Source organism: Monodon monoceros, unplaced genomic scaffold (genome assembly GCF_005190385.1).
Source record: "Monodon monoceros isolate NGI ecotype Baffin Bay Population unplaced genomic scaffold, NGI_Narwhal_1 Super_Scaffold_9, whole genome shotgun sequence".
Taxonomy (NCBI): domain Eukaryota; kingdom Metazoa; phylum Chordata; class Mammalia; order Artiodactyla; family Monodontidae; genus Monodon; species Monodon monoceros.
Genome location: NW_021703786.1, coordinates 46,680,881 through 46,701,375, shown reverse-complemented (window position 1 = coordinate 46,701,375; position 20,495 = coordinate 46,680,881). Strand labels below are relative to the sequence as shown.

Here is a 20,495-nt window from a genome sequence, read left to right as displayed (position 1 = left end):
GAAAAGTTAGGAAAAGAACAGAATAACTCAAAGAAAGCTGAGAGCCAAGATTAATTAAATAGGAAACAGAGACTCACCACAGATTATCAGCAAAGCCAAAGGTTGTTTCTTTGAAATTGACTGAGAACACCAATCACGAAAAAAATGCAATTCAAAAGGAAATAAAACTTCAGATATAGCAGAGATTAAAAAGAAATAGAATACTATAAACAATATTGGGACATTTGAAAATAAAAATAGAATGGACAAATTACTAGAACAAGTATAACTTTCCAAAAGTTACTCAAAAAGAAATAGAAATCTGAAAATTTTGTTATAGCCAAGCCTTGAAAATAACCCAACTGAGCATCAGAAGGAAAATTAAAATGGGAGAGAGGGAGATTGTAGTAGTCAAAAAATGGAACCCTTTTGAGGTTTTATATGGACATAAAAATATTTCTACATACATTGACATGGATACATCTCACAAACAAAATGTTGGGTGAATAAAAGCAACTTGTAGAATGATTTATAAGTAGGATATTATGCATGTAAAGTCTAGAAACACACAAAATAATGCTAGCCTTTGGTAATGGGCACATACTACGTAAACAAATTAAAACACAAAAACTCATTAACTTCAGGGCGGTTTGTTTACCTAGGAAGAGAAAGGGACAGGATGGGCTTGGAAACAGATACGCTGGTGGCTTTAAATGAGTAGGTATCATTTTTAAAATATATCAGCAATACATGCAGCCAAATATTAAGACCTATGAAAGCTAGATGCTGGGTATATGGATTATTTTTCTTCTGTTTTTCTGTAGGTTTGAAATATCTCTTAATATTAATTTTTTTTAATTAAAAAGAGACTAGGAGGTGAGGAAGTGAAGACAACGAAAAAGCAACTCAAAGAGTTTCGCTCTAAAGAGAAGCAAAGAAGCTGAGAATTCGCTGAAGTGGTCCGTGTTCCAGAGAGCGGGTGTCTGAGGCGGGAGTGGGGAGAGCTTGTTTGTAACTTGTGGGAATGGCTCAGCAGGGAGAGAAAACTCATGGGTGCAGAGGGGAGGGAAGCCCTGGAATCAGTGAGGAGGTGTGGGCTCCAGGGTCTTTGATAGGAGCAGAGAGGCTCCACCGCCATTAACAAAAGGGAAGGAGAGGTGTGTGGGTGGAGATGCAGGCATGGGAGTTGGTACCTGGAGGTGGGAAAGTGAGTGTCTCCTTAGCTGCTGTAACACCCATCTCGGTGGTTTAGCATCACAAAGCGTGTTTCTCACTCACATCACAGTACACAGGAGGACAGGTTTCCTCAGTGGGGCGGCTTAGGGGTCCAGGCCCCTGCCAGCCTCGGCTCTGCTGTCCGTCAGGGCCTCCTTAGGATCCCTTCCATCTGGCAAGCTGAGAAGTAAAGAGACAGAATGAGAAGGACCAAGTAGGACGCATTATGGCCAGGCCTGGACACACACTACAGAAGCCAGTCACACTGACGCAACCTACCTCCAAGGGAGGCTGGGGTGTGAATTCCCCCACGATCGGTGAGAGGAGCTGAGATCAGTGCCGATCCAGGTGGTCTCCACCACGGAGTATGGGTCGGTGGGGCGGGGTGGGGGGGCTTCTCATCAGACCAGACATTTTCTCAGTGAAGTAAGAAGCAAGGTCATTGACTGAAAGTGAGGAAGGATCAAGAGAGGGAAAATTATAAAACAGCGATCTTGGAGAAATGGAGAGCAGATCAATGTATAGAACCTGCAGGAATGTCGGGCAGTGATGAAGAGTCACTTGAAGTTGGTCACAATTTTAAAGTCAGACAGGTCATCATGTGCTGGTGGGGTTTTTTTGGTTTTTGTTTTTTCGGTACGCAGGCCTCTCACTGTTGTGGCCTCTCTCGTTGCGGAGCACAGGCTCTGGACGCGCAGGCTCAGCAGCCATGGCTCACGGGCCCAGCCGCTCCGCGGCATGTGGGATCTTCCCGGACTGGGGCACAAACCCGTGTCCCCTGCATCGGCAGGCGGACTCTCAACCACTGCGCCACCAGGGAAGCCCTGTGCTGGTGTTTTTGTTGTTATTGGAACTGCTTCATACAGCCACATCCACCTGCCTGGGTGCAGGACCAGAGCAAGAGGAAAAGAATTTAACTGGGGTTGGAGTTTTGCCTGGTGAGAAAGACAGAGGGAAAGAGGAGCAAGGGAATTCAGGGTACGAAAGGATTATAATTATAATTTTAATTATAGTTGCTTCAAGCTCGCCGAGAAGGGCAGTAAGCATGACAAGGGAAAGATAATTTGAAGGGGCCACAAGGAGCCCCTGCAGTGTCCTCAGGAGACAAGCTTGCCTACATGGCTGTGTCCAGGCAAGGAAACTCTGAGGAAGGTTTTGAACCACTGGACCTTGCATGATTTGCTTAAGAGCAGTCATGTCTGGGTAGGAGTCTGGGCTCCGTGCAGAAAAGGCTAGTGTGACCACCCCACTGTTGATGGGAGGCATCCCTGGATGGCACATGGGGTTCATTTTCCAAGAGGTTGGAAAGTTGGCTGCAACATCTGTGAGAGGTAGATTCTCTCTTCTCCTTCAGTTTGCAAACCATGCTGGGTGCATCAAAGTGTACTGGCAGCTTACTTGAATAAGTAGTTTTCATGTTTTCAATACGCAGTTTTGAAAAATGAAGATTCTCCTACATCTTTTTTAGATTTACAACTAGGAAACCTTCCTCATATTAACAATCCATTTATATGTATTTTCCTTAAAGTATTCTAAGGCCTATTTTCCAAGCACAGTTCTGTCCTGATTGGCTTTTTATTCTGAGAGGTTATGCAACATTTGCTTCATGATAGAACTTTGAGGTCAGTTCCTATTAAATGAGTCCTTCTGCAGATAGCACATTCAGTAGCCTTATCCTTTCGATGGAATACTGTACCATATGCTCAACTCTGAAAACCTTGAACACACCAAAATCCATAAAGATTATAAAAGCAAACTAAGCCGTGAACCTATAGTACATGTAGGCATTTAGTTAAGGATAGCAATTCAAACTGACCGGCATCCATTCAAAGCAAGTTCCTCCTTCAACCTTATTTTCACTTGAAATCTGCTAGAAGAAACAGCAAACTGAAATTTGTTTTATGCACAAGTTAATACCACTGGCTCAGCAAATACAAGTTATTTTGCTTTGGGCAGGAGACTTTTTTTGTAATGGAAAAAATGCTCTACCAATAAGAGGACAGATTTTTGCTTAGAGCAGGAGGCCCTTTATTATTGCTGCAGAAAACAAAAGCCTGGCTGCATTGATGTTTGACACTCACCGTTACTGAAATCTACATGACGCTTCTTGCTGGGTTTTTGTACATGTGACTATTGTCAAGCTGTGAAAGAAAATGGCTGGAGGTGTGCTTTGTGTGAAAGGTGAGCAATAAAGTATTTGTACTTTCAAAAAAAAAAAAAAGTTTACTGGCATCGAGTAGAGAAGGATATGAAGAAAGCCCAGAAATTGCTGAAGATCCCTAAGAGCAACCAGATACCTATTGACCTCAAAAGCAAAACCAAGAAGATGGCATCATTTGTGAGGAAGAATGTTCCAGTGACAGGGGTACTTTTCGGAGGCTTTTGGCTTGGTATGGCATCCTTAGGAGGACGATTCCACTTCCATTGTCCCTGGATGGGTTTTTTCCCCTTCCATCGTTCATCAAAATGTGTCAGTTGTGTTTCCCAACCAGCAGACTCTACACTCCATCAAGAGACACTGAGTAGGAAATGGGGGAGAGGACGTATAAAAAAAGAGAGAGAGAGAGAGAGACACTGTCTCCTCCTCTTCTTCTCTCGGGTCCTCCTCCCTGCCGTTGCAAATCCGAATGGCTTTCTACAGACATCTGTTGGTACAGGCTAACTAATATGGCCCTAACATGAACTTGATGACCATGGAAGAGACCCTTCTCCAGCACATGCCTCACTTGGCTAATCTCTAGGTCAGCAGGAATGTTTCTTCTCCCCCACACCTTGGATACTTACCAGAATTGTTCCAAGATGTGTCACCTTGGAGGTTGAGTGGATCCTCAAATGCTGCTCCAAACTGTTGATCTGGAAAAGAAGTAGCAAGTGCATAGACCTGGTTATTATGTGCTGCGTGGAAATTAACTTAAAGCATTTGCCTTTAAGTATGAAATATTTTGCCATCTAGGTTTCTACTTTCCTTTTTAGTTGGTTTTAGATTACAGAAACAGAACTGTTGGTACCTGCTATTATTATCCTGACAAAAATGGCAACATAAGCACTATAATTGAAAAATCTGAATATGAGCGAATTTATGCTAAATGTATGTGCTGAAGGTATGGTGTTTGGTGGAAGGTCCTTAGGGAAATCAGTTGATTTCCAGACGGTGAATCATTTAGGGGCATTAAGATATTATCCATGGGAGGACTTCCCTGGTGGCACAGTGGTTAAGAATCCGCCTGCCAATGCAGGGGACACGGGTTCGAGCCCTGGTCCGGGAAGATCTCACTTGCCACGGAGCAACTAAGCCCGTGCGCCACAGCTACTGAGCCTGCGTGCCACAACTACTGAAGCCCGCGTGCCTAGAGCCCGTGCTCCTCAACAAAAGAAGCCACCGCAATGAGAAGCCCGCGCGCCACAACGACGAGTATCTCCTGCTCACTGCAACTAGAGAAAGACTGCACGCAGCAACGAAGACCCAACACAGCCATAAATAAATAAATAAAAAGATATTATCCACAGGAAGTTTTCCACCATACAGGTGGAATGCATTCCATGGCTATTTCAAAAGAGTTTATTTTTGGCAAAACATGTGACTTCAGGGGGGAAGAAGTTCTTGGAGTTTTATTTCATAGAAAGGGTTTTAAGCTTTGAAATTTGAAGTTTTCTTCACCTCTTATTAAAACTATGGGGTAACCATAACTTTTCCGTACCAATTTTACTATTCCTGGTCCGTCAGCATAAAATGTAATATTTGAACTGGCATTTTTGAGAAGTAGCATTCCAGGCATTCAGAATTGAGAAAGATGGCACATAAGAAATGAATTATCCCATCACCCAATATTTTTTAAGTGATGAGGTCAATGAATTGGATAAGTGTCCCACCAGAATTTGCATCTTTTCATTTCCGACTTGAAATGTCTCCTTAATTATTAAAGGAAAACTCTGGTTTCCTCTATTCACAACAATTCTGACACCAAATGTGGGGGATTTTCACACACCAGTCAATTCTCAAACTCTGCATATGCCAGCAGGGTGTCCTACAATTCAATTATGACACCAGCTACCTGGAGTTAGCACAGACCCACAGGTTAAGCACTCGGTCCTACAAGACTGTCCCCACTTCAGATACCATCACAAGTCCTGATTGTCATCTGTTCTTCTGACCAACCAGCTGTAAACCAGCCCTCATGAGGTGCAACAGTCTGCTATGAGGGCTCACAAAACTCGGGGAAACACATTTGCTGATTTATGATACAGGATACGATAAAGGATATAGATGAGCAGACAGATGAAGGGTTTCATAAGGCAAAGTCCAGAGGGTCCTGAGCGCAAGAGCTTCTGTCCCTGTGGAGTTGAGAGGGCCCCACTCTCCTGGTACTTGAATGTGTTTCCCAACCTACAAGCTCTCCAAACCCTGAAGTTTAGGGGGTTTATGAAGGCTTCACCACATAGGCATGATCAATTATTATTGATCAGTTATCAACTCAGTCTCCAGCCTCTCTCCTCTCCATGGAGGATGGAGGGTGGGACTGAAAGTTCCAAGTTTTTCATCATGGCTTGGTCTTTCTGGTGACCAGCCCCCATCCTGAAGCCATCCAGGAAGGACTCCACCAAGAGGAGCCTCATTAGAACAAAAGATGCTCTTATCACCAAGGAAATTCCAAGGGATTTAGGAGCTGTGTGTCAGGAACTGGGGACAGATACCAAATATATATTTCTTATCACATCACAGCTATCTACTAAATTCCTATATGCACTTGGATATAATAGATATCTATTGTTTGGCTTGCACATCCCTGCCTCCATCCCCCAATCACCACATTTCTGTAAACCCTCCCCCTCCTTTCCATGTGGTCACTACAGCAGATGCCATGACATGACCCTACCCTTGGCTCCAGTTTATTGGCACAGAGTTAGCTGACCCAAAGAGAGCCAATCAGTGTCTTCCCTGGGAGTTTGGGGAGAAAGAGATGGGGTGGCGGGGGGAGAGAGGGAGAGAGAGAATATGTAGGCTATAAAACCCAGGAGTACTGTAAGCATGTGAACTGAAGAGCAGAGAAGCCATCCTGCAATAAGAGAGAAGAATGAGGAAGGTGCTCTGAAAAAAGCACAGCTGATACACAGAAAGAACTTCCTGGGTCCTCTATAGAGCTCCAGTCCCCCTTTTGAACCATGAGCCCCAGCTGCACCCCTGCCCCGAGATCCCATGAGACACCCCACAATCCTTCTGATAAACTCCTTCTTTGCTTACGCTGGTTCCCACTGGATTTCTGTCACTTACAAACAAAACAGCCCCTACTAAGTCCCCGGATCCGTTTCTGGAGTCTATTCCATGTCACTGATTCATCTGTCCATCCCCATGCCAGTGCCAAGTGTGGTTTAATTACTTACCTTCTATTTTAATATCTGATAGGACAAGTTCCCTGATTGTTGGGTTTTCTCCTGCAGGTTATTCTCACACATTTATTCATGTTGTCAAATTCCTAAAAAAAAATTGCATAGGAATTTTGATTTGAATAACCTTGCCTTTATACATTAATCTAGGGGAAATTAAAACCATTGCCCTATTGAGACTCCCTAGCCAAGGATAAGGTGGCTGCACTCAAGTATTTCTATGACCTCCATTAGAGTTTTACAGCTGTTTTCGTACACATCTTACACATTTCCTAAGTTCATTCTCAGGGGTCTTATGTATTGGTTGCTATTGAGCATCCTCTTGTTTCTTTCTGCAGTCTGGGGATAGGGGCTGCGGTAGACACCTCTGTTGCCCTACATCACATCCCCTTGACTGCTTCCTATTTCAGCCACAGCAGAGGGGGTAGTGCCACGTGAGCTCGGGCAGGTCCTCCTGCTGACAGCATCCCACCTCCAGGTGCTGCCTGGTCAGCCAAGTACAGCCCAGACCTGCCGAGGAGTGAACCCACAGGGAACAGGAGCTGTGGGGAAATGCTCCAGCCACCCCTCCTTTAGGTTGGTAGCTCAGGAGATGCTGAGGAGCCCCATAGCCCAAAGCTCCTGAAGCATGCAACAACCCCGGTGATGCATCCCTACTGGTCTCTGGTTCCTGCCCCACTCCCCCTGTCTTCCCTCCTTCTTTCTAGAACCAGTTCCCAAGAAAACTCCCTCCCTCAAGCCTTTCTCTCAGGGAGAGACCCTTCTGGAAGAGACTCAAACCAAGACAGGCCTCCTGGGGGATTCTAACTCATGTGAGACAATGGAGTTTTATAGGAGAATCACTCGAGCTGGTTGGTTTCCCTGCTGCCAAGAAACATCACAGCACCTTCACGCGGCATTGAACAGAGCTGGGAGTAGGCTGCCCTGTGTCTCTTCAGGTGAGAGTGATCCCGAGGGATAGTCCTCTCAGAGGACACAACGAGGGGCAGGAAAGGCTAACTTGGACATGGTTTCCTCTCCTCTGACTCTCCTTCCCAGCATGCACATGTGCGCACACACACACACACACACAGACAAACATAAACAGACATGCACACATACATACATGCAGAGACACACATACACAAACACACATGCACACAGACACATACATAAACATATACGCAAACATACATACACACAGAGAGACACACAGACACAAACATAAATACCTACACACAGATACACACACACACACAAACACACACGTCAATCTGTAACCCAAATATTCCTGAGTTTTCTAGCCTTTGGTGCCTTACCAGTCTCTTTAATACCTCTGACAAGCCTGTAACTCCACAACCCTGGAACCCTCCCTGGTCTGCCTCCCCCAAATCCAGGCCACAGCCCCTCTCTTTATTCCCCAAAGCAAGGTTAGCTTGAGGCAATAAAGAGGAAGGTAAGACAATGGCTGGAGAGGGACCAGGTCAGGTGGGGAATTTTTGATGGGAAAGTCTTTGAACATGGAGAGAATCCATGGAGGGAGAGAGGATGAAAATACAGGAGAAAAGCGACAATCACTGGAGTGATTTAAGGAAATATAGAGCAATGGCAGGGCTTTTTATTGGGGAGGATACTACATAGATGAGATTATATTGTATATATTATTTTGCAGCCTGGATTCCTTTACTTAATTTCCTAAAGACCTTAAGCATGAACTCCCACTTCCAACTATCCCCACAAATTTGCATCATACATTCCAGACTCAACATTCTGCGGGACTTCCCTGGTGGCACAGTGGTTAAGACGTCGTGCTCCCAGTGCAGGGGGCCTGGGTTCGATCCCTGGTCAGGGAACTAGATCCCACATGCATGCCGCAACTAAGACTTCATATGCCACAACTAAGGAGCTCACGAGCCACAACTAAGGAGCCCATGTGATGCAACTAAGAGCCGGCACAACCAAATAAATTAATTAATTAAATTTAAAACAAAAAAACATCCTGGGAGAGAGGGTCCAGTGGGCAAAGTCTAAAGTACAAGCCCACCCCAGGTACACCAGGGAGGCGAGAGGGAGAATATGGTCCCCCTTGGGCTACTTATGGCCTCAAGTATGCACATAATGGGGGAGTCCCTAAAACAGATGACAAATGTTTACTACAATATCCTGCTTCTCTGTTAGGTTGCTTCTTTTTCTTGTTATTGTAGGAGTTCTTTATACTCTGGATATTAATTGCTTGTTATAAATGTTGCAAATATTTCATCCAAGTCTATTGCTTGTTTCTAATTTTAGTGAAGTCAAATCTGCCCATCTTTTCTGGAGAAGCAAAATATCTTTTCCCCCATATTGCACTTGTAAAAAATCTATTATGGCCCATATTTTCATTAAATCATATCTGCAGACCTGCATTTTCTAATTCAGCTGAGGTGAATAAAATATGTACAAAAGCTGAGAGAATAGTATGATGAACACCCATGTACCATCACTCGCTTCAACAATTATCAACATATGACCGGTTTTGTTTCTTCTACACCCATCCCAACCTGTCCCCCTGACCCTGCTGAATTATTTCAGAGTACATCCCAGACATGTAATTTCACCTGTAAATATTTCAGCATGCATCTCTAAAATACAGAATCTTCTGTTTTTAACTTAACCATAATACATACTATATACCAAAAATAATTGACAATAATGCCTTATCCAGGTAATATTCAGAATTACCTGATATTCACATAATGTCTTTTTACAATTGGTCTGTTCAAATCAGGAGCCAATGTCCCCATGTTGCACATACAGGATATGCCTCTTAAGGCTCTTTTAATCTATAACAATCCCCCCTCCCTCTTTTTTCCCCTTGTCATTTATTTGTTGAAGAAACTGGAAATTGGCTCTGTAAAATCTTCCCCCTTTTGGATTTGACAGAATGCACACCTGTGTGCGTGCTCCCCTCCCCACTAAATTTCCTGTAAACTAGTAGTTAGCGCTAGAAGCTTAATTAGATTCAAGTTCAAGGTTCTCTGAGAAAAGTCTTTCTCAGGTGATGCTGTGTAGTCCCTATTGCATCAAAATGGGAGCTACATAATGTCTGCAATGTTTTTAAATTGACCTTCTCCTTTCTAATCATTTTATTCTTATTTCTCGCTCTGGATCGACCTCCAGAAGTAGTCCAGGCGATGATTCACCTCCTTTTCTGGGTCCTATTTCTCATCTCTCCCCATTAAGAATCCCAGCAGAGTGGAGGTTGAGATGTGCATGAACGTTTTTCCTTCTGTACCAAAGATAAGGTGTGAGCTTCTCTCACTCACAGTTCTCAGCTTCGGTCTATTCAAGGTCCTCCCAGTGATGCCCCCTTTCACCCTGCTCACGTCCTAGTCTCCTCCCTTCCTTAAAGCAACCGCTTGAATGGGGTAGACGTGTCCTTGAAAATGTGTGGATCCTTGAAATGTACGTAGTGCTACTGTGTGTGTAGGCTATTGATTTTTTTTTTTTTTTTTTTTTTTTTTGCGGTACGTGGGCCTCTCACTGTTGTGGCCTCTCCCGTTGCGGAGCACAGGCTCCGGGGCCACGGCTCACGGGCCCAGTCGCTCCATGGCATGTGGGATCTTCCCAGATCGGGGCATGAACCCGTGTCCCCTGCATCGGCAGGCGGACTCTCAACCACTGCGCCACCAGGGAAGCCCTAGGCTATTGATTTTTGTCAGTGTTCTTGAGTTCTAGGCAGTATTCTATTTTTTAGTTTTTTCATTCAATGCTGATTTTAGGTGTCTCTTATTATTGTATGGACATGTAGTCACTGGGGTTTTTTTCTGTGCAATATGCTTTAAACATTTTTTCCCCAGCTTTGTTGAAGTACGATTGACAAATAAAAATTGTATGTTTTTAGATTGTACAATGTGATTTTTTTAAGGTATACAACATGGTGATTTAATCATATACATTGTAAAATGGTTCCCATGATCAAGTAAATTAACATATCCATTACCTCACATGGTTACCAATGTTTTGGTGTGAGAACAATTAAGATTTACTTTCTTCCCAAATTTCACGTATACAATATGTATACAATACATACATACAATATATGACAACTATAGTCACCACGCTGTACATTAGATCCCCAGAACTTATTCATCTTATGACTGAAACTTTGTATCCCTTGACCAACATCTCAGCATTTCTGCCACCTCCACTCCCAGCCCCTGGCAACCACTATTCTACTCTCTGGTTCTATGGGTTTGACTTTTTTAGATTCCACATATAAGTGAGATCATACAGGTTTTGTCTTTCTGGGACTGGCTTATTTCACTTAGCATAAACAATGTCCTCATGGTTCATCCATGTTGTCACAAATGGCAGGATTAGGATTTCCTTCTTTTAGGGCTAAATAATATTCCATTGTGTGTGTGTGTGTGTGTGTGTGTGTGTGTATATATATATATAAAATTTTCTTCATCCATTCATCCATCAACAGACACTTGGATTGTTTCCGTTTCTTGGCTATTATAAATAATGTTGCAAGGAACATGAGGGTGCAGGTATCTCTTCAAGATACTGATTTCACTTCCTTTGGTTATATACCCAAAAGTGGGATTGCTGGATCATATGGTAGTTCTAGTTCTAATTTTTTGAGGACCCTCCATGCTCTTTTCCATAGTGGCTGCGCCATAATTGCTGTCCCTAAATGCTGGACCGTAGCCCTTCAGGCACAAGCACCACATTATACTATCAGCGGGCACCTAGGTCGCCTCTAGTTCCTGCTACCCAAACAGCACTGCCATGAACATCTCCACAGTGTCCCAGAGTGGACCAGTGAGAGAATTTCTCTGGTATGTATACCCAGAAGTAGGACTGCAGGAATCGTGGTATAAACGCACTTTTAATTCCACGAAATACCTTGCGGAATGGCTATTCCAATTTATGCTCCCATCAGCGTGCATATAAGTTTCCCATTTCCCCCACATCCTTGCCAGCACTTGACTTTTCCTCTCTCATTTTTGTCAACTGAATGGGTGTAAAGGGATGGTTCACTGATGTTTGTTTTAAGTTGCATTTCTCTCCCTACTAGTGATTATAAGCATGTCTTCATATGCACATTGGACCCCTGGGGTTCCTCTTCTGTGAACTGCTGTTTATATCCTTGGCTACTTCCCTAGTAGATTTCCTATCTATTTCTTCATCTCTGGGCTCCTTTGGTGCTGAATGTCTTCTGTTTGTCCCTCTGCATCCACTGTCTACCCTTCTCCATGTCATTCTGTGGCCTCAGAGGCTGAGCTGTATGGCTGCATCAAAGTGTTCCCTTGCCATCTGGCTTCAAGCCCTGGAAGGAGATCAGAGGGAGGAAGAGGAGGGAAACGAAGATACTGACTCCCCAGCTCCCTCCCTGCTGGGTAGCTGTGGGCTAACTGCCTTCTGCAACCACAAGTCACAGACTGAAAAAGTCACGGCTTGGCTCCCGGAGGCCCTCTCCATGCAGCTTTCTCTTTCTCTGGGCTCCTGAAGGTGCCACCAGCTCCCCACTGTTGGGATACCTGGGTCCCTGCCCTATTTCTCGTGGCTTCCTTAATCCTGCTTACAGGATTTTGTAAATCATCTCTTTATTAAAACACCTTCCAATTACCCATTTCATATATGCCATCTGTTTCTTGCTGGGAGCCTAACTGATACATTGTCACTGAGCTGAAATTTTTAATTTGCACACTGTCAATTTCACTGATTTTGTGTGTGTGTGTGTGTGTGTGTGTGTGTGTGTGTGTGTGTTATGGTATGTGCTTTGGGGTTCTTATTTTTGAAGCCCTTCTGTACTCATAGGTAAAAGATTCTCCTTCCTTTTTTCCCATTATTTTTGTAATTTTACCTTTTATATTAAGTCTTGAATCTATCCAGCATCCACCTTTGCATGTGTTGTTGGGTATCAATTTTTTTTCTTAATATGGAGAGCCACTTTTCCCAATAATGTCTTTCCTCCACCAACTTGAGATGCCTCCCTTATTATATATTAAGTTCCCATTTATGCATAGTTCTGTCTCCAAGCCCCCTGTTCCATACCATTGGTCTATTTGTCTGTTCTGTAAAATTACCATACTGTCTTTATGAATATGGCTTTGCAATATATTCTAATGCCTGGTAAATCTGGTTTCCCTTCAATTTTTACTCTTTTTTTTTCCCAAATTGACTTTTATCATTTTTTTTTGACTTTTATCATTTTTTAAAGATTGTTGAATTGCTTTTAAAAATCCAGCTGAAACTTGTATTTTTATCACATTGAATTCCTATATGAATTTGGCAAGGATTTTAATTTTGTTCTTGTATATTCTTTATATGTCACTGTGATGATAGGTAACAGATACACCTCCTAAATCCTCTTATTAGGTCTAATTGTTTATTGATATTGATTTTCCATGTGAACGATCATATTGTTTTATCTCTTCCCTTCATGGATATAGTTTTCTCTCTTTCTCTTCTCACCTTCCTCTTGCCCAGAATGTGTCACAGCTGGAGTGGGGCAGTCATCTTGGAACAGGTGATAGAATTCATATGCTGAGAACAGTAGAGCAACAATACAGAAGCAGCCAAGGTCCTAAAAGATTTTATCATACATAGGTGTGGAGCTTTTGCCAAGTGCTTTTTCTGCATCATGTAATCTTTTCTTTTGTACTCCATTAATGTAGTCTTCTGTACTCTCTGTGTCTATCTTATGAATAGATTTTTCTGTTGTTAAAGCATTTTTGAGTTCTTACTCAAGGCATAGCTATTACTTGAATATGTTATCTCTCTTAATACACCATTTAATTGGGCTAGTTAATATTTTATATAGGAATCTTACATTTTTTGGTCATTATAGCGAAAATACTCTATTTGAAATTTGTTAAAACTTGCCTTATGGGGGCTTCCCTGGTGGCGCAGTGGTTAAGAATCCGCCTGCCGATGCAGGGGACACGGGTTCGAGCCCTGGTCCAGGAAGATCCCACATGCCGCGGAGCAACTAAGCCCATGCGCCACAACTACCGAGCCTGTGCTCTAGAGCCCGCGAGCCACAACTACTGAGCCTGCGTGCCGCAACTACTGAAGCCCACAAGCCTAGAGCCCACGCTTTGCAACAAGAGAAGCCACCGCAATGAGAAGCCCACGCACCGCAACGAAGAGTAGCCCCCGCTGACCGCAACTAGAGAAAGCCCGCGTGCAGCAACGAAGACCCAACACAGCCAAAAATAAAAATAAATAAAATAAATAAATTTATTTTTTTAAAAAAAACTACCTTATGGCCCAGTATTTGCTCAATTTTTTAAAAAATGTGCCAGTGCACCTGAAAAGAATGAGTATTCTGCAGCTGATGAGTGCACTATACTAAATGTGTCCATCGGATCATCATACTTCAGCCTGGCATTCACAACATCTGTATACTTCGTGATTTTTCAGTCTGCTTGATACATCAATTACCGACAGAGGTGCATTACAATCTCCTACTATGAATATAGATTTGTCTTTTTGTACTTCCAGATTTTTTATTTCATGTATTTTGTGGCCATGTTATCCTGTGCACATATATTTAACACTGGTGTATCTTCCTGTTGAACTAAACCTTTTATCATTAGGAAGCGACCCTCTTTATCTCGAATAATAATTTTTGTTATAAAGTGTACTTTATAAGAAAATTATTTGGGGACTTCTTTGGTGGTCCGGTGGTTAAGACTCCATGCTCCCAATGTAGGGGTCCTGGGTTCGATCCCTGGTCAAGGAACTAGATCCCACATGCATGCCACAACTAAGACCTGGCACAACCAAATAAATAATTAATTTTTAAAAATAAGATAATTATTTGGTTAGAATTTTCCTAACATATCTTTCTCATACTTTCCCTTTCAACCTCTCTCTTTAGATGTGTCTCTTGGGCATGTGGTTGGACTTTACCTTTTATTCTGTCTGTAAGTTCATGTCTTTTAAAAACATAATTTAGGGAATTCCCTGGCAGTCCAGTGGTTAGGACTTGGTGCTTTCACTGTAGTGACCCGAGGTTCAATCCCTGGTCAGGGAACTAAGATTCCCGCAAGCCGCACAGTGCAGCCAAAATAAATAAATAAGGAGGTAGATAGATAGATGACAGATTATTTAGTCTTTTGTATTTAATATAATCATCAACATATTTGGATTCATAACTCTTTATTTTGATTTTTCTTATCTACCTGTTCTGTTTTTCTCTCCTTTCCTGCCACTCTTTAGATTGTTTTTTCTTCATTTTTTCCCCTTTATAAATTTGGAAGTTAAAAGCTCTGTTTCTAAGGGATTAACCTAAAAATTACAACAATGGTAGGAGAAACTGTCTGTTCTCTGCTGTTTCAAATCAGAGAGTGTTACAGAATTATATCCTCTATATCTGTTCTTCTGTAACCTCTTTCCTTTCTAAAATCATGTACCTGTATTTCCTTTATTCTCCTTCATATTTGTTTGTTATTTACCTTTTCCAAGAATCAGATTTTGTTTTTACTGATGATATCTACATTTTTATTTTCTAGCGCATTAAGTTTTGCTTTTTTCAAGTGTCTTAAGTTAAAAATAAGCTTATTTCCTTTCAGCCTTTCCTATTTTTTTTAATAAATGTGCTTAAGGCTATATACTTTTCCTCTGGGGAATTGCTTTACACCATCGCACAATCTCAGTCTGTAGTGTTCTCCTTGTTCACTTCTAAACCACTTGACTGTTTCATTTTTATTTTTTTTTAAACTCAAGTTATCTAGAAAGATGGTGAGTCATGTATATGTTGATAGATCTTTTTTAGCTATACTTTTGTGTTTATTTCTAACTTTATTTTATTGTGGTCAGAGCATTGCTCCTTTTTAGAATTAGTGGAGGTCTTATCTGTGGGTTAATTTGTCCATTTTGGTTGATAAACCCATAAGTGTCCATAAAGTCTTCATCTGTTTGTCCTGTTAACTCCCATCTGGGTTGTGGATTCTATTTGCTGTGGTTTTCTCTTCCATGGTATTGGTTTTCCTCCCATGTTGGTGATTCTGGGTTGTGGGTTCACCTTTGCATTTGTTGTATTTGTTACCTAACTGTGGATGCTGCTTCTGTTCACACTGGGGTGGTTCTATTCCTGGGGGCATTGCTGGAGGCAGGATGATCCCAGTGAAACCAAGCAGGACCCTGCGGGGACCTCCCAGGTACAAAAGCCCCTCCATGTCCCCTGTCTCTTGTTTATAAAAAAAATAATAATAAAATGCTGTACTCTCCCAAGCCTCCCCTGAGTCACAAAAAAACAAGCTTAAGAAGTTAATGATTAGGACAATAGAATCACAGAATCTTTAGTTCCTCCCTGAAGGACATAGACAATAGTGTCCAAGGCACACTCCTGAGTTGTTCTGCAGATACTAAAACCACCACCAAATGGAAAAACTTAACTGCACAATGACCAGACTGTAGTCATGACACAAGCTGCTCCATCTTGTACAATTCAAGGACTGGTCTCAAGGAAATGGGAACAAACCGACCCTGGAACTGAAGATTAACTATACTTGAAACAATCAAGATGATGCTGCTCAGACCTCCGCATGACCAATTTCAAGGTGATTATCAGAGCTAACTGTGCTGTTCTGCATGTAGCCCCCTGCCCTGCCTACGTACCCATGAAACTCCCCTTTAGAAGCCCGCGCGCCCTGATCAGCAAGGGCAAGTTGGTTCTTTGACACATGAGTCCACCTCCTCCCCAGGACTGCCAGCTTCCTCAGTAAAGCTATCTTTCCTTTTACCCAGCACTTGTCTCTCAGTATTGGATCCTTGAGAGACGAGCAGCCCAAACTGAGTTCAGTAACATCAGTACCAAATGCCGCTTTACAGCTGAGACTCAGGGAGCAGAATAACTTGCCCTAACTCACATACCTGTAAATAACAAATCCAGGCCACCTGGCCCAAAGCCCAGACAGTTCTCAGGATGACCCGCTGCCTGCCCAAGGCTATCTAGTGCCAACCAGCCCAATCCCAATTCCTAATCCCCAACAACAAGACAACTCAGAATATTTCATATATTTCTCTTCTTTTTACTCTAAAAAACAAGTTGACAATAATAACCTGCAAACCACAGAAAGTGGCATGGGTTTCAATCTCTTCGCCCCTCCAAACATCAGTCTACATTCCTCAGACACTACCCTTCCCTCTAAATCTTAGATGAAAATCCAGAAGCCCCCAGATAGGAGGGTCCCCAAACCAGGAGCCCTATGGCAGGTAAAGGCATTGAGGAAATAAATTAGGGGGAGAGGAGGCTGCTAGTTTTCGCTGTCCCTGTCCCGCTGTGTCTCGCAGACCCACCGGTAGGGCCTCTGACAGACGTCATCGTTCCAGCGGCCGTCGTCCGTGAAGTGGGCACAGTCCTCACCTCCTCCGAGCCCGTGCCCATACCAGTCGTCCGGCTGCTCTGGTCTCCAGTTCCTAAAGAGACCAGATGGATGCAGGCCCGAGGGGCCCAGACCCTCAGCCAAGCCGAGCAGCCCCTGGCGCCCTGGGACCCGCCAGGCTGGGGCACAGGCGGAGGGCAGAGCTGTGGGGCGCACACACTCACTTGAAACCCGACTCATAGTCTGTCCCGTCCACCCATTTCCAGGGCCCGTTTTGGTCAGTGAGGCCCATCCAGGTGTTCACAGGGCCCATGTGGTGCTGGATAAATTTCTGGGGAGAGAGGAGGGGCTGGTGATCTCTCCTTAGACCTGCCAGCCTCCCAGCCGTGCCCCGCCTGGCCCTCACCTGCTCCTCCCAGGAGCCCACCACCACCAGGTGGGCGTCCTCCAGCTGGCAGTACTTCTCAGCCTCGGGCCAGGGCTTCCCCGAGCGAGAGAACCAGTAGCATTTGCCTTCAAAGTCCACCCAGTTCACCGGGCAGCAGGTCCTTTCAGAGCCTGGGGGGGTGGGGGGTGGGGGCGGGGGCAGGCAGAGGGAGGGTGAGGGGCTGAGGGGAAGTGGGCAGGAAAGCGGGGCTGGGCAGCACCCACCCCCTCACCGTTGCCCTGGAGGACGGCCATCTGACAGCTCAGGCTTCGCAGGTCAGACACAAACTGCTTCACGTGGAGCAGCAAGCTGGAGTGATCTGGGGAGACAGAGGGCAGAGGGGGAGGGGAATGAGTGGGGGAGGGGACTGGGAAGGCTCTGTCATCTGCGTGCTGGGGCGTGAAGATGGATCACAGATGCTCCTGCCGTAAGGCCCCTTGGTTTGGCCTGAGAGACCCCTGTATCCTGCATGCGGAAGCGCGCGCACGCACGCTCCCTTGCTGACCTTCACTCAGGTCCTGCTGCTGTTTCTCCAGTTGGGACTCCAGGGACTTCATCTTTCTGCCCACATTTCCTCCTAGAGGAGACACTTGCTCAGTGTCCCAATGTCCCTACGTTCCCAGCCCCCCCAGCCCCATCCCTCCTCACCCTGGACGCTCAGGGCCTTGACCTTGGCCTCCGTGCTCACTGTGAGGTTGCTGAACGTTTCTCTCAGGGCCCGCAGCTCCTCCTGCAGCTTGGAGTCTGGGCAGAAGAGGGTGTGGATAGGACAAAATTAGGAGGTTGTGTCAACCATCACAGCAGCCAGCACGTCCCCTACCCACCCACCCTCAACATTGCTCCCTTCCCAGCCCACCCCCAGGGAACCCACTCTGGGATCCGATCACACAGACAACCACCAGCAGCAGGAGGCTAAGGCCGATGGAGATCAGCATGAGGCTGGGTCCGGAGCAGAGACGCCGAAAGAGCGAGTGGGGAGGAGGCGGCCCTGCAAGAGGAGAGGGCATCAGGAGCCTGGGGCAGCTCTGGGGTCCTAGAAGGAGGGCAGTCTGAGCCTCCTCTAGCCGACTAGAGGGAACGTTATACATGAAGAAGTTTGGGCGGTGGGCGGCCCGGAGAAGCCAGAGGCAACCGGAGGTGGGGAGGGGCGCGAAGCTTTGACCCGCCGGAGCCCTACCCAGGCCCTGGGCCTTTGCTGACACCTGCTGGCCTGGCTGAGTCACTGCAGCCTCAGAACTCAGCCTGGAGGATGGACGGAGTTTGCGAGCTGGAGGAGACTGGGGGCGGGGGGGGGGGGGCGCCTTGCAGGTGAGGCGAGAGCAGTGGATTTCTTGGTCACCCCTCGAATCCCACTCCTCTTTGGCTGCACACAGGGAAAGAGGCGGAGTAGCCAGACTTCAGGTCCCTCAAGTTGCTCCCACCCGGGAGCCCTGTCCCAGTGAGCTGGAATATGGGGGCTTCCCCTCCATTTTTGCCGGCAGTCCCTTCCCGCATCGAAGGTCGCTGCCCACTCCCATCCACCAAGAACTTCATCCTGGCTCAGCCGAAGCAACATCCCTGCTCGCAGGAGAAAGAAAGGGGGCTTGCTTTTTTTTTTTTTTGCGGGACGCGGGCCTCTCACTGTTGTGGCCTCTCCCGTTGCGGAGCACAGGCTCCGGACGCGCAGGCTCAGCGGCTATGGCTCACGGGCCTAGCCGCTCCGCGCCACGTGGGATCTTCCCGGACCGGGGTACGAACCCGCGTCCCCTGCATCGGCAGGCGGACTCTCAACCACTGCGCCACCAGGGAAGCCCGGGGCTTGCTTTTTGATGTAAGAGAGCCTCATCCTCCCCCAATCAGAGATTCCCTCAGAGCCGTCCAAGAAATCTTCCCCTTGACCAAACTGATCCCTGACACCCATGCACTCACACACACTCACACACACTCACACAGTTGGCCAAGGCTCACAGGGTGTTGAAAGAGGAAAGAAGAAGGAGGCCTAACTTCTTCCAGTTAGTCCCACGGCCCTGGGCGCCCTCCTCCCCAGGGTCCTGAGAAGTCGGTGACAAGGTGAGGGACAGGAGGGTCATGCAGAAGCCTGGGGGCAGCCGTCACCAAGAAAGGAAATCCAGCCCTACACCCTGCACCTCCCCTAAGAGGGGCGGCTCAGACGCTGTGTCCCTGTGAGTGGGGCAGACCCAGGGAGAGTCGGGGTTACAGAAAGAAGCAGGAGCTGAGTGGAGAGAGCGAGAGCCACCTAATGCTCGCCTTTCAGAAATGGGGGGAGGCATCCCCTCACTTTTTCTGTGCTGATGGTCATTCTCCTCGTTGTCCAGATGCTGAAGATCTTGATACTCCTTTGTCATGGTAGGGCTGGCTGGACCTGGGACCAGGTCAGGGCTGGAGTTAGGGCTGAGGCTACGGCTGAACAGAGTTGGGGTGTGTGGTCCAGTCCCTTTCTAGGTGATCAGCAGGAGACCTTTCTTCTTGCTCCCATTCCCTCCCAGGCCTGACATCCAAACTCTGCCTTCTACAGTTTTCCCACTCCATCCCCAGCCCTCCTGACATGGGTCCCCTCCATCCCCTCCCCCACCCCACCCCCCAGTTAGTCACCCCCCACAGCCGTTCTTCCCCTTTTACTTGCTGAAGGTCTCAAGGTTGACTCTTGGGTCCCTCGATGCTGCACAGATCCCAGGCTAAGAAACGGGCTGAAGCCTGGAGGATTAGGGTGTGCAGACAGCCCTGGGTGGTGAGAGAGGAGGGGGCAGGGTCCATATGAGGGCCCTGAGCCCTGTGCGTCTGCCTGTCTGTGCGTCTGCGTGTCTATGTGTCCAAACACACCAAACCTGGCATCTCCAGTGCCCGGGACTTTGGACGTAAACAGAGGTAGAACTGGATTTGTAGCTCTGGGGGTGTGGGGCTGGGAGCAGGGGATGGGTTGCCTCTTCTTTTCTTCCCAGGGGTGGGGAGTCTCCCCGGTCTGTCCCCATTCCTTGTATGCAGTCACCTCACTCATGGCACCGTTTGGGAGGGGGCCAGGCCAGGAGGGGCCAGGGTGCAGTTTGCCGGTTCCCCTCTGCCCCTCCCCCCTTTCACTTCCTGCCTCTGAATTTCCCAGAATTGGTGGTGTCTCCAAATATCCCTGACCGGGATCAGAGGGGCCGATCTCTGCTCTTGCCCAATCCAGGCCTGTGACCCTGGCATCTGAG

The 20,495-nt window shown here is 46.0% G+C and overlaps 1 protein-coding gene and 1 pseudogene across 14 annotated transcripts; one reads left to right on the top strand and one right to left on the bottom strand.

Annotated features, from left to right (window-relative positions):
* Nucleotides 1-1,572: 1,572 nt before the first annotated feature.
* Nucleotides 1,573-20,144, bottom strand: ASGR1 (asialoglycoprotein receptor 1). 14 transcript variants are annotated; one of them, XR_003791958.1, is made up of 9 exons: nucleotides 18,179-19,819; nucleotides 17,956-18,051; nucleotides 17,813-17,884; nucleotides 17,540-17,626; nucleotides 17,105-17,438; nucleotides 16,855-16,974; nucleotides 6,574-6,665; nucleotides 3,979-4,047; nucleotides 1,573-1,640 (listed from the first exon to the last, which is right to left on the bottom strand). XR_003791958.1 is itself a non-coding variant. In XM_029211964.1 (9 exons), exons 2-9 carry the CDS (start codon nucleotides 19,604-19,606, stop codon nucleotides 13,042-13,044), a joined length of 969 nt encoding a protein of 322 aa, XP_029067797.1. In that variant the 5' UTR covers nucleotides 19,607-19,710; nucleotides 19,927-20,118; the 3' UTR covers nucleotides 12,303-13,041. The 14 variants fall into 14 exon arrangements, 13 of the variants coding, with proteins under 13 accessions (XP_029067797.1, XP_029067798.1, XP_029067796.1 ...); XM_029211964.1 differs by lacking the exons at nucleotides 1,573-1,640; nucleotides 3,979-4,047; nucleotides 6,574-6,665 and adding exons at nucleotides 12,303-13,132; nucleotides 19,927-20,118 and having other exon boundaries at nucleotides 18,179-18,295; nucleotides 19,555-19,710; XM_029211965.1 differs by lacking the exons at nucleotides 1,573-1,640; nucleotides 3,979-4,047; nucleotides 6,574-6,665 and adding exons at nucleotides 12,303-13,132; nucleotides 19,931-20,118 and having other exon boundaries at nucleotides 18,179-18,295; nucleotides 19,555-19,669.
* Nucleotides 1,918-3,716, top strand: LOC114889572 (annotated as a pseudogene).
* Nucleotides 20,145-20,495: the final 351 nt, after the last annotated feature.